The sequence below is a fragment of the Salmo trutta genome, chromosome 4, assembly GCF_901001165.1.
Source record: "Salmo trutta chromosome 4, fSalTru1.1, whole genome shotgun sequence".
Taxonomy (NCBI): Eukaryota; Metazoa; Chordata; class Actinopteri; order Salmoniformes; family Salmonidae; genus Salmo; species Salmo trutta.
This window is the reverse complement of record NC_042960.1, coordinates 51,149,857-51,161,933: the sequence shown is the minus strand read 5'-3', so window position 1 is coordinate 51,161,933 and position 12,077 is coordinate 51,149,857. Positions and strand designations below refer to the sequence as shown.

At 48.8% G+C, this 12,077-nt stretch overlaps 1 protein-coding gene across 2 annotated transcripts in view; it reads right to left on the bottom strand.

Annotated features, from left to right (window-relative positions):
* Positions 1-12,077, bottom strand: part of LOC115192547 (A disintegrin and metalloproteinase with thrombospondin motifs 10) — a 68,800-nt gene that overhangs the window by 30,911 nt on the left and 25,812 nt on the right. For both annotated transcript variants that reach the window (XM_029751174.1, XM_029751175.1), the window contains 9 exons: positions 11,634-11,677; positions 9,063-9,168; positions 7,639-7,785; positions 7,307-7,448; positions 6,523-6,630; positions 6,254-6,399; positions 5,739-5,802; positions 5,225-5,327; positions 664-797 (listed from right to left, as the gene is read on the bottom strand). In XM_029751174.1, the coding sequence (XP_029607034.1) occupies positions 664-797; positions 5,225-5,327; positions 5,739-5,802; positions 6,254-6,399; positions 6,523-6,630; positions 7,307-7,448; positions 7,639-7,785; positions 9,063-9,168; positions 11,634-11,677 (994 nt within the window). The remainder of the gene's footprint in view (positions 1-663; positions 798-5,224; positions 5,328-5,738; positions 5,803-6,253; positions 6,400-6,522; positions 6,631-7,306; positions 7,449-7,638; positions 7,786-9,062; positions 9,169-11,633; positions 11,678-12,077) is intronic.

Here is a 12,077-nt window from a genome sequence, read left to right as displayed (position 1 = left end):
GTTGTTGTTGCTCCTTTGCACCCCAGTATCTCTACTTGCACATTCATCTTCTGCACATCTATCACTCCAGTGTTAAATTGCAAAATTTTCACCACTAAGGCCTGTTTATTGCCTTACCTCCCTAATCTTACTTCATTTGCACACGCTGTATATAGACTTTTCTATTTTGTTATTGACTGTACGTTTGTTTATTCCATGTGTTACTCTGTGTTGCTGTTTGTGTCGCACTGCTTTGCTTTATCTTGGCCAGGTTGCAGTTGTAAATGAGAACTTGTTCTCAACTAGCCTACCTGGTTAAATAAAGCTGAAAAATATATATATATTTATATATATTTTTTTCCCCCCGTATGTGTTATTTTATAGTTTTGATGTCTTCACTATTATTCTACAATGTAGAAAACAGTAAAAATAAAGAAAAACCCTTGAATGTGTAGCTGACTTTACTTTATTGAAGAAAAATGTACTTATTATGACTGAGATAGATAAGTGGTTGTCCCACCTAGCTATCTTAATATGTATGGAAGGTTTAGTTCAAATCAAAAGGGGTGCTGTCAAAAAGTGATTGAATTCAAATGGATTTCCCATTCAACAAGACGAGTAGGAGGATGGGAGGGAGGAAAAGAGGGAGATAAATGAGGGATAGAAAGGACAGAACAGTCTCACCTTGCACTCTCCGTTCACACAGACATCCAGAGAGTCGTCTCGACATGGCGTCCCATCCACCACAGCCGGAGCACGCTCTGTGTAGAAGTTATATCCCTCCGCCAGGCAGTTCAGAGAGCAGGACTTCACTCCACCTGGTCAACAGAGCAGCACAGAGAAGAGGAACATGAGACAATAAATCAATATAGGCAAACACTAACAGATCCCTCATTCAATTTAGATTTCTGAGGTAAGCCCAAGTGGGACTCGAACCCGCAACCTTACGTCTGTCAGTCCAATATCTAAGCCATTACAAAAAGATCTTGACAAGAGCCCATGTGTTTTGGCAAGGACTTGACAATACCATAAGAAATAAGTCAGAGGTTATTAAGAGCTGTATGTTACATTAGGTGTCATGTAATACTCTTGGTAAACAACACATAGCCAGATAAAGAGCTAGATTGAGGGCCTCCTGAGTGGCTCAGCAGTCTAAGGCACTGCATCGCAGTGCTAGAGGCGTTACTACAGGCCCGGGTTCATTCCCGGGCTGAGCCACAACCGGTCGTGGCCAGTCCCATAGGACGGCGCACAATTGGCCCAGCGTCGTCTGGGTTAGGGGAGGGTGGAGCTTTACTTGGCTCATTGTGCTCTAGCGACTCCTTGTGGTGGGCCTGCAGGCTGACCCCGGTCGCCAGTTGAACAGCGTTTGCTCTGACACATAGGTGTGGCTGACCTCCGGGTTAAGCTGGTGGGTGTTAAGGAGCGCGGTTAGGCAGGTCATGTTTTGCGGGGCGCCTCTCCCGAGCCATTTGGGGAGTTGCAGTGATGAGACAAGAATGAAATTGGGGAGAAAAAGGATGGTAAAGAGAAAATAAAAATCTAGCTTGAGTTGACCAGAAAAGCAGCTGTGGAGGTCCTCTATAGGATCCCAGCAGAGACAACAACACCAAACTAAGCCATTTATATAGTACACACACTGTCTTCCACTTCATTTCATTGTTCAAACCAGTGTTTGTATGCTGCTCTGCTGCCGTGTCGTGTTAGCAACATTAATGCCAACACAAAAACAAATTGCTTTTTTAGCACTTCCAGCAGTGAGGCCTGATACCTCCTTTTGGGTGAAGCACAATACAATGAATCCAGCTGTTCACCTTCATTACTGAGAAACCCCACAGGCTGTTCTAATGTGTCTGATGGCCACGCATGGTATTTTAATTAGATTTTGGGTTTTATGTTCGATGCAGTTAATTTGTTCTCCCACAGCTGTAAGGACTCGGGTGCCAAAAGCAGAGGGGGAGGTAGAAGGGGTCTATAGGGAGGAGAGCAGAGTTTGGATTGCTAACATCAAGAGAACAAGCAGCTGAATGTGATTAAGCCCCCCCCCCCCCCCCCCCCACAACCACACAAAAGCTCACAACAAAAAAACAGAGGGAGCTAACAGAAATAGTGCATCTCTCAGCAGATTCCCTGTGAAAGCGGAATGTGGTTATCATGCAGACTAGCAGAAAAACTGACAGGGAGAGAGGAAAGAGAGGGAGAGAGGAAAGAGAGAGAGAGGGGGGAATGGGGGCGGGGTTATTTGTGCACTGACAGGTGCTCTCATTTCTGCCATATTACTGAACATGCCAGCGACCACACTGAGCTCTCTTACTGGCTGACAAGGCCAATCAATGTCTCAGCACGGAAACACACCAGCACACCTGCTCCCACATACACACACATACACACATCCACACAATGCAACACAACAGAACCACACACATGGTCTCACTTTACTCACCATCACCACCCTTTGGTCAGCATTATAACCTGGCCAGGCTCTGGTCATGTGAGAGCAAGAATAAAATGCTAATCATGCCCTAAACCCCTGGCAGTCACAACCAGGACCAGGAAACAGACTTTCCACTAAGTCTCCCAGGAAGCCTCGCTCAGCCAGAGTGTCATAGCCCACCACAACCCCCCCAACTCCCTGCACTGTAACCCCCTGCGGACTGGTTGAGCAGCCGTGCACTAACATATCACTTTATGGGCCTTAACAAGTAATCTAATACTGCCACGGCTGTGCACTAGCCAAATATACCCATTTCCAGCTAGTTCCACTGTTTGAAAAGTTCACTTTGGGCTCTGTTTGTGCTGGCACAGTAGATACAGGTACACTATGTGCTGCCTGCGAGGCTAGCGGACGATAAAGTGGTGGGATGATGGAAAACTCTAACTCCCATGGTGCTGTGCTTTGGCATGCCTGCTTCCAGTCTGAAGCGAAACAGGTTTGGATGCTGGATGGATGGATGGATGCGGGCTGACTGACTGACTTGGGGGGCCTGCTGGAGGAAGGCTGCCTGCGAAGGTTGTTGGACTGAGTGCAACAATGTGAATGGCTCATGCCTCTCAAAAAACAAATATGACTGCTAAAACGCTGCACGCTTTATTTAATGAACTGTCCTTGGCTGTCTGAGCCAAGCCGACGGCTTGCTAGAGGTGTCTGAGTACAGGACAGAGAGAAGGAGAGAGGAAATGAGCAAGAGAGGGGGAAGAAAGCAGGATAGAGACCGAGAAAGAAAGAGGAATGGGGAGTGAAGGAGTGAGTGAGTTAGGGGAGAGAAGGGGGCTGGGATGTGGGATCTGGCCCTAATGCAGGGCAGACCATGGCACAGCTAGTATTTTAACAGTTGCAAGGGATTTCCATTGTAAAATCAGCTGACTTGATGAAAGAAGCACTTGTTGCCTGGAGTTGGAGAGGGCCTCTCTGTAAGCCATTATGGTAGATTAAAGGCAGTTATGTCGTCGAAAGTATTTATCTTTTGTGTCCAGCGCAGCGCTCATCAAGCACAGGAATTCCAGCTGGGGATAGACTTTCCAGGACAAGCATATGGGAGCCAGACAGTAAACTTTCTTCAGCTTTCCCCTCTTCTCCTGTCTTCTTTTCTGCTCACCCCTCTTCCCTTTCTGGGCCCACTGTCTGGCAGTACTCAGCTGCTCAGCTCCCTCCATCTACTGCTGCTCAGCTCCCTCTTCCATCTACTGCTGCTCAGCTCCCTCCATCTGCTGCTGCTCAGCTCCCTCCTCCATCTGCTGCTGCTCAGCTCCCTCCATCTGCTGCTGCTCAGCTCTCTCCATCTACTGCTGCTCAGCTCCCTCCATCTACTGCTGCTCAGCTCCCTCCATCTGCTGCTGCTTAGCTCCCTCTATCTGCTGCTGCTCAGCTCCCTCCATCTACTGCTGCTCAGCTCCCTCCATCTACTGCTGCTCAGCTCCCTCCATCTGCTGCTGCTTAGCTCCCTCTATCTGCTGCTGCTCAGCTCCCTCCATCTGCTGCTGCTCAGCTCTCTCCATCTGCTGCTGCTTAGCTCCCTCTATCTGCTGCTGCTCAGCTCCCTCCATCTACTGCTGCTCAGCTCCCTCCATCTGCTGCTGCTCAGCTCCCTCCTCCATCTGCTGCTGCTCAGCTCCCTCCATCTGCTGCTGCTTAGCTCCCTCTATCTGCTGCTGCTCACCTCCCTCCATCTACTGCTGCTCAGCTCCCTCCATCTACTGCTGCTCAGCTCCCTCCATCTACTGCTGCTTAACTCCCCCCCATATGCTGCTGCTCAGCCCCTCCATCTGCTGCTGCTCAGCTCCCTCCATCTGCTGCTGCTCAGCTCCTTCCATCTGCTGCTGCTCAGCTCCCTCCATCTGCTGCTGCTCAGCTCCCTCCATCTGCTGCTGCTCAGCCCGTCCATCTGCTGCTGCTCAGCTCTCTCCATCTGCTGCTGCTCAGCTCCCTCCATCTGCTGCTGCTTAGCTCCCCCCATCTGCTGCTGCTCAGCCCATCCATCTGCTGCTGCTCAGCTCTCTCAATCTGCTGCTGCTCAGCTCCCTCCATCTGCTGCTGCTCAGCTCCTTCCACCTGCTGCTGCTCAGCTCTCTCTATCTATCTACTGCTGCTCAGCTCCCCCCATCTGCTGCTGCTCAGCCCGTCCATCTGCTGCTGCTCAGCTCTCTCCATCTACTGCTGCTCAGCCCCTCCATCTGCTGCTGCTCAGCTCCCTCAATCTGCTGCTGCTCAGCTCCTTCCACCTGCTGCTGCTCAGCTCTCTCCATCTACTGCTGCTCAGCCCCTCCATCTGCTGCTGCTCAGCTCCCTCAATCTGCTGCTGCTCAGCTCCTTCCACCTGCTGCTGCTCAGCTCTCTCCATCTACTGCTGCTCAGCTCCCTCCATCTGCTGCTGCTCAGCTCCCTCAATCTGCTGCTGCTCAACTCCTTCCACCTGCTGCTGCTCAGCTCTCTCTATCTACTGCTGCTCAGCCCCTCCATCTGCTGCTGCTCAGCTCCCTCAATCTGCTGCTGCTCAGCTCCCTCCATCTGCTGCTGCTCAGCTCCCTCCACCTGCTGCTGCTCAGCTCCCTCCATCTGCTGCTGCTTAGCTCACTCCATCTGCTGCTGCTCTGTTCTCTATCTGGAAACTCCAGGTGTGTCTGCTCTAATATCAGCTCTCTCCATATCTACAGACGTTTTCAGCCTGCAATGACCACCGAGCAGACACCTCTGTAATGATGGAACACAGCCTGCTGTGGAGGGGGTACACACACATACTATACCCACCTCCCCTGTAGGGTTTCCAGGTGTAGAATTTCCCCCGGAAAGTAATGTTGTCGAAGTCGGAGCACTGAATCTCCCGGAAATCCTGAGAGCCTGCAGGGCACTCCTAAAACAGACACACAGAGCGGCACAGAACAGCTGTATGTCAGTCAAATCTCAGGCCCCCACTGTATCCCCTCCCTTGTCTCTCTCGCTACCAGCAGTCATTTACAGTAAGACTGAACTCACAGTAGCCTCTACACTCCACCACACACACACACACACACACACACACACACACACACACACACACACACACACACACACACACACACACACACACACACACACACACACACACACACACACACACACACACAGTGAGGGCTTTAGTTCGGGGCTGGGCAGGCTGCGGTTAATTAGATCAGTCTGAGAGCTGTAGATCTGAGTTGAGAGCTGGGCCTGGCCAGGATGAGTATGTGATGGTACTGTAGGCCTTTCAGAGAGAGCTGTTGCTTCGCTCTGCTCCACCACTCACGTCAATATTGCACGATCTGAAGCGCTTCCTCTCTCCCAGACAATACTTTCCACCAATGGTTGGCCTGGAACCAGAGAAGCAAAGGCGAAACACATCTGAGTGCAATTTAACAATAACTCCCCAATGACACTGGCTTCTATTCTCCTCCCGCCTGGCTGGCCGGGCTCTACCACCCTGTTTCAATCTCTGACAGTCTGCCTTTTTATTACTCAGCTATCCAAGCCAATCAAACTCCTCAGTAGAAACACCAGAGAGAAGTCAGTTTGCCATTATCTGTGTTAAAACTTTATTACGGCTGTCATTGTCGCACGTGGGTGATTATAGTGGGGTGTTAAAATGATTGGTGGTAGACTGATGTCTCTCATCCTCAACAAACAGTTGTGCTTGGAAGTTAGGAAGAGCCAGCCAGATACAATCCTATAACTTTACAGTCGTACAGTGGCTGGGAATCCAATGGCAAATCCCTATAGACAGAGTTGAAATCCACATCACCCTCCATCTGCAGCACCACTCACCTGGGGCTGTCACAGTGGCGGATGGAGGAGGATACTCCTCCCCCACAGGTACGGCTGCACTCCTCCCAGGGAGTCCAGAGACCCCAGCCGCCGTCCACCCCCTCTGGCCGGGTCCCGTAGACCACACACACCCTCTTATAGCACCACTGAAATACACACACAGCGGAGGGACAAGCTGTGGAACTCCTGAAATATATATTTTTTTCAAATTGGCATTTGCACACCAAACACCCCCATTTCTGCTGGTAATGGAACATCCCAGTGCTTACCCCTTTCTCTATGGTATTGGTTTGACAGATGGTTCCTTCAGCGGCGGGTATGCTGCTGGTGATGCAGCGGTTGCTCTTGCTCATGCACCACAGCTCGCTGCAGACTTCCTGCAGGCACAGAGAGAGCGGTCAGAGTGCGTCCATTTGAGCTCATATAGAGACAACAGGCCCTGATGAGCCCAGCCAGGAGGGCCCACTGACACGGAGCAGACAGCACCAGGTTGGTTCAGCTACCTCTGGTCTCTGTGCTCCTAATGTATTTAAGACTTATGCCGTTGTATTTTATTGTATACATATGCTCTGACCACATAGTATCAATGATAATGACACTATAAAGTGCTATTTTGTTCCAGATGTCCGTTAACTCAGCTGTTGGGCCAATAAAATAGACTGTCTAATAAAATAAAGGTAGCACAAGACTTCTTCATAAATTCTTAACACATGGGGACAAAATCCAGTGGGACTGGATAACAAAAGGGGGAAAAAAACTAGCTGGGAGACAAATAAATATCAGTCAAAATCCAGTGGCTACTCTGTCTGCCATCCTGCTGCCCTGATCAGGGTGGGCAGAGAGCCAGAGATATGCCAGAGGACAATCTGCACGTGGTGCTAATGGATCAGACAGTTGATTGGAGCATGGCGCTTGCAACACCAGAGTTGGGAGTTTAATTCCTACACGAGCCACACATACAGTACTGAATGTATCTGCCTGGTAAAAATGACCATACAGCCTTATCAAGCGAGTTCGAGGAGGAGGGAGAAGATGAGGAAGGTGATTAGGTACCCCGTATTTACACTGCCGAGATTTCACTCCATATTGGAAGCGGCACTGCTCGTCTGCATCGTAGGCCTGGCCGGGGGCCGTGGTGGGGTACACAAACTCCTGCTTGGGGGGGACGTTGTTGAGACAGGAACCCATGCCTGAGCTACAGGGATACAAACAGGACAAGACACTGAAAAAGAGCTCACAACACAACAAAGATGGACGTCACCTCACTTGGAATGCACCCAGTTAATCTACCCCACAATAAACTCATGATCAACTGTATAAATCCTTATGCTTCCACTTTGTTGTACTCTATGTCCTGTGTATGACAGTGACAGCTGTAGACTCACTCTAGGAAGTTGGTGATATAGTCTCGGCTGCAGGCGGACCAGACGAAGGGGTTGGTCTTCATGGTGATGTGTGCAGCCATCAGCTTGGCTGTCTCCTGACTGCGGGAGCCACAGGTGTTGCCCACTCCGTCATGGTTCATCCCAAACCTGCAGGGAGAGAGAGATGGCACTGTGTTGATATATCACCTGGTTAACTGAGTATGTGTGAAATATTGGGGTATTGGAATCGGGCAAAAGGAACGTTTTTTACTCATATATCATCTCCGTTAAACTCGTATTAACACCATGAGCTCTGTCTCTGAGGTCTGTGCAGATTTAACAGACAGCAAAGTATCTCTGTGCTCTGCTTTCACACACACACACACACACACACACACACACACACACACACACACACACACACACACACACACACACACACACACACACACACACACACACACACACACACACACACACACACACACACACACACAGTTAAAGACAAGGCCCGCCGTCTAGACAGCCCCAGGGTATAAGCACCCCATCCAGTTCAAAGGTACCTGGACTAGCCATTAGGGGGGAGCACCAATGGGTTTGCCACCTGTGAAAATACCTCTGAGGCCTGTGTGCACGCGTAGGTAAATGACACACTCAATTACTTTGCAAAAATAGTGGATTTTCAAAAATGATACCAAGTAATGGCTTTCGAAAGGAAAACATCAGAATCCTCTTTCACGGCAGGGAATGAAGAGGCTTGGAAATGTCCAGTGGAGCATGTCTGATGTTACTCAGGCATACACCTAGATAAATATGTATGCATGAGTAAGTGAGGCAGAGGCAGATCGGCTGGTATGCCAGGCCAGCAAGTAAAACAAAGTGTCTTGGAGGGAAGGTACAAAAGAAATGTCTACTGCCAGGCACTGTGGTAGGCCCAGAATGAAATACTGTACCGGCCACACTCGTAACTTGTTCCACTTGTTATAAATAGCACATGACTGAAAGAAAATATAAAGTTATTAACACGTTCTCAATTGATGGAAATGACTCATGGAGGTAGTTACGTAACTTCTCCCTCTGGTACGGCTCTAATCTAACAGCAATCTCACTAGGAGGTTGGGCTTTGGATAAGTTTAGCTCAGGTCAGCCCAGGCCAGGGGTGCTTGGGTAAGGGCAGAGGGCAGGGCCAGAAGCCAGGACCAGAAGCCAGAGACAGGGGCAGGGTCTCCTGTGTGGGGTCACAGGTAACACCAGTGAAAGAGTGGTCTGTTGAAACAGCGCAGGTCCATAAAGCAGAAACAGAGCCTAACGCCAAAGGGTGTGTGTGTCAAAGGTGTCTTTATGATGACTGTGACGAAGGCTAGAACTGGGGCTCTGATGATTTTCCTGGTCAGGTCCCGTGGTCAGTAAAAGGGTGATATAGGTGATGTGGGCGAGCTCTTTACGTGTGTCCTATTTCGTGGGCGATGGTGAAGGCTGTGGCCAGGCCGATGTCCTCGTTGATGCTGCAGCTCCTCTCTGGCTCACACATCCCTCCCACTGGTGCTAGACCTGGAACAGACAGACACACAATACTGTCACTAACATAGCCATACATGTCCATTCACATTCATGCATACAGAGATGATGCAAATGTCAAAATACATACAGTTACATGCTAACACATAACATACACAGGTAACTGACAAAATAAAGGAAACAACAACATAAAGTGTCTTACACTATATATACAAAAGTATGTGGACCCCCCTTCAAATTAGGGGATTTGGCTATTTCAGCCACACCCGTTGCTGACAGGTGTATACAAACGAGCACACAGCAGTGCAATCTCCATAGACAAACATTGGCAGTAGAATGGCCTTACTGAAGAGCTCAGTGACTCAACGTGGCACTGGCATAGGATGCCACCTTTCCAACAAGTCAGTTCGTCAAATTTCTGCCCTGCAAGAGTTGCCCCAGTCAACTGTAAGTGCTGTTATTGTGAAGTGGTGAAGTGGTAAGCCACACAAGCTCACAGAATGGAACTGCCAAGTGCTGAAGCAAGTAACGCGGAAAAATTGTTTGTCCTTGGTTGGCAACACTCACTACCGAGTTCCAAACTGCCTCTGGAAACAACGTCAGCACAAGAACTGTTCGTCAGGAGCTTCATGAAATGGGTTTCCATGGCCAAGCAGCCACACAAAAGCCTAAGATCACCATGCACAATGCCAAGCGTCGGCTGGAGTGGTGTAATGCTCGCCGCCATTGGACTCTGGAGCAGTGGAAACGCGATCTCTGGAGTGATGAATCACGCTTCACCATCTGGCAGTCCGACGGACAAATCTGGGTTTGGCGGATGCCAGGAGAATGCTACCTGCCCCAAAGCAGAGTGCCAACTGTAAAGTTTGGTGGAGGAGGAATAATGGTCTGGGGCTATTTTTCATGGTTAGGCCCCATAGTTCCAATCTTAACGCTACAGCATACAATGACATTCTAGACGATTCTGTGCTTCTAACTTTGTTGCAACAGTTTGGGAAAGGACCTTTCCTGTTTCAGCATGACAATGCTCCTGTGCACAAAGCGAGGTCCATACAGATATGGCTTGTTGAGATCGGTGTGGAAGAACTTGACTGGCCTGCACAGAGCCCTGACCTCAACCCCATTGAACACCTTTGGGATGAATTGGAACGCCGACTGTGAGCCAGGCCTAATCGCCCAACATCAGTGCCTGACCTCACTAATGCTCGTGGCTGAATGGAAGCAAGTCCCGGCAGCAATGTTCCAACATCTAGTGGAAAGCCTTCCCAGAAGAGTGGAGGCTGTTATAACAGCAAAGGGGGGGGACCAACTCCATATTAATGGCCATGATTTTGGGATGAGATGTTCAAAGAGCAGGTGTCCACATACCTTTGGTAATGTAGTGTAATAGGGCATTGTGCCACCAGAACAACTTCAATGTGCCTTGGCATTCTACAAGTGTCTGGAACTCTATTGGAGGGATGCGACACCCTTGGTGTTTCGTTGATGGTGGTGGAAAACGCTGTCTCAGGCGCCGCTCCAGAATCTCCCATAAGTGTTCAATTGGCATTTTTATATATGACCCTAAGCATGATGGGATGTTAATTACTTTATTAACTCAGGAACTACACTTGGGTGGAAGCACCTGCTTTCAATCTACTTTGTATCCCTCAGTTAATCAAGTGTTTCCTTTATTTTGGCAGTTACCTTTATATATCTATATAAACTTAACCAAAACCTAAAAACCTTGATTCTGCATCTACATGTCACTCTAAAGGCGTCAGCATGCTTTAGTTCGGCTGGCGGCTAGCTGAACTCGACTAGCCGAACAGAACGAGTGTGCTCGCATACTCCTTTAAAAGACTTTGCTTGAAAAACGAGAAAAAAACATCAATAGTATTGTTTGTCTGTTAAAAATGTCTGAATTAATCTAAGATAACTGAAGAAATCTGTCATTAACTTTGATGTTTTTGCCGAAGTGATCTTAGCTGCGTAATTTTACATCTAACTAAGATGTTCAGTGCAGTATTTTTCAATAAAACAAATGTGCATGAAAACAAAGACTTTATTGACGAATCACTGACGAAGGGGCGTAGACTTCGGCTGAAAACTTTGGCATGCCTCCAGAAAAAAATGTATGTGCCTGCACAACCAAAAAAAAACTAATCGAAGTCCAAAACGAACAAAAACGTCACTAAATGTCGTTATAATATATGCACAAACTCTACCGAACTGTTTTGTCTGGGAAGCATGTGGACGCCTTAAGACTGTGCTAGTCAGTCACGCTGGTCAGTCAGCTGCAGCAGAGATACGGTAGTTAAGTACTTAATAGTGAGGGAGTGCAAAGTGAAAATGAGGGCGGTTTTCTGAATCACATCCCCTCCCCTGGCTGCTCTAGATTATATACAGTCTGACACTGAAGCTCAGTGCTTCCCAACAAGCGGCCTGTGTGCAGTGTGTGTAACCAGGGTTAGCCCTCTCCTGGGCTGGGCGGGGGCAGGTTTGACCAGATGTCCTACCTAGGGTTCCACATGGCTTGTTCTTGTAGATGCAGATGTCGTACCTGGGAACAGCAAGGAAAATAAACCAGGCCATTTACTCAAATGAATACTCTGGCAGTCGGTGCTTCCACACCCTGACAGGCACTCACACTAAAACATACAGTACATTGAGCAAAAAGCATTCACACACGTAATCACACACACAGACTCTCTCTCTCTCTCTCTCACACACACACACACACATGCACACAGACATCCACTCTTTCTCTCCTCTCTCTTCTCTCTCTGTACTCTCTCTCTTTGTCTCTCCCTACCTCTCTCCTCTCTCCTCTCTCTCTCTCTCTCTCTCTCTCTCTCTCTCTCAGAGGCACTTATGGACACACAACAGACTTGATAAGTGACTGATACGGCCTGAACAATGGCAGGAAATAAAAGGATGGTTACTGCAGTGTCCTCTGGACA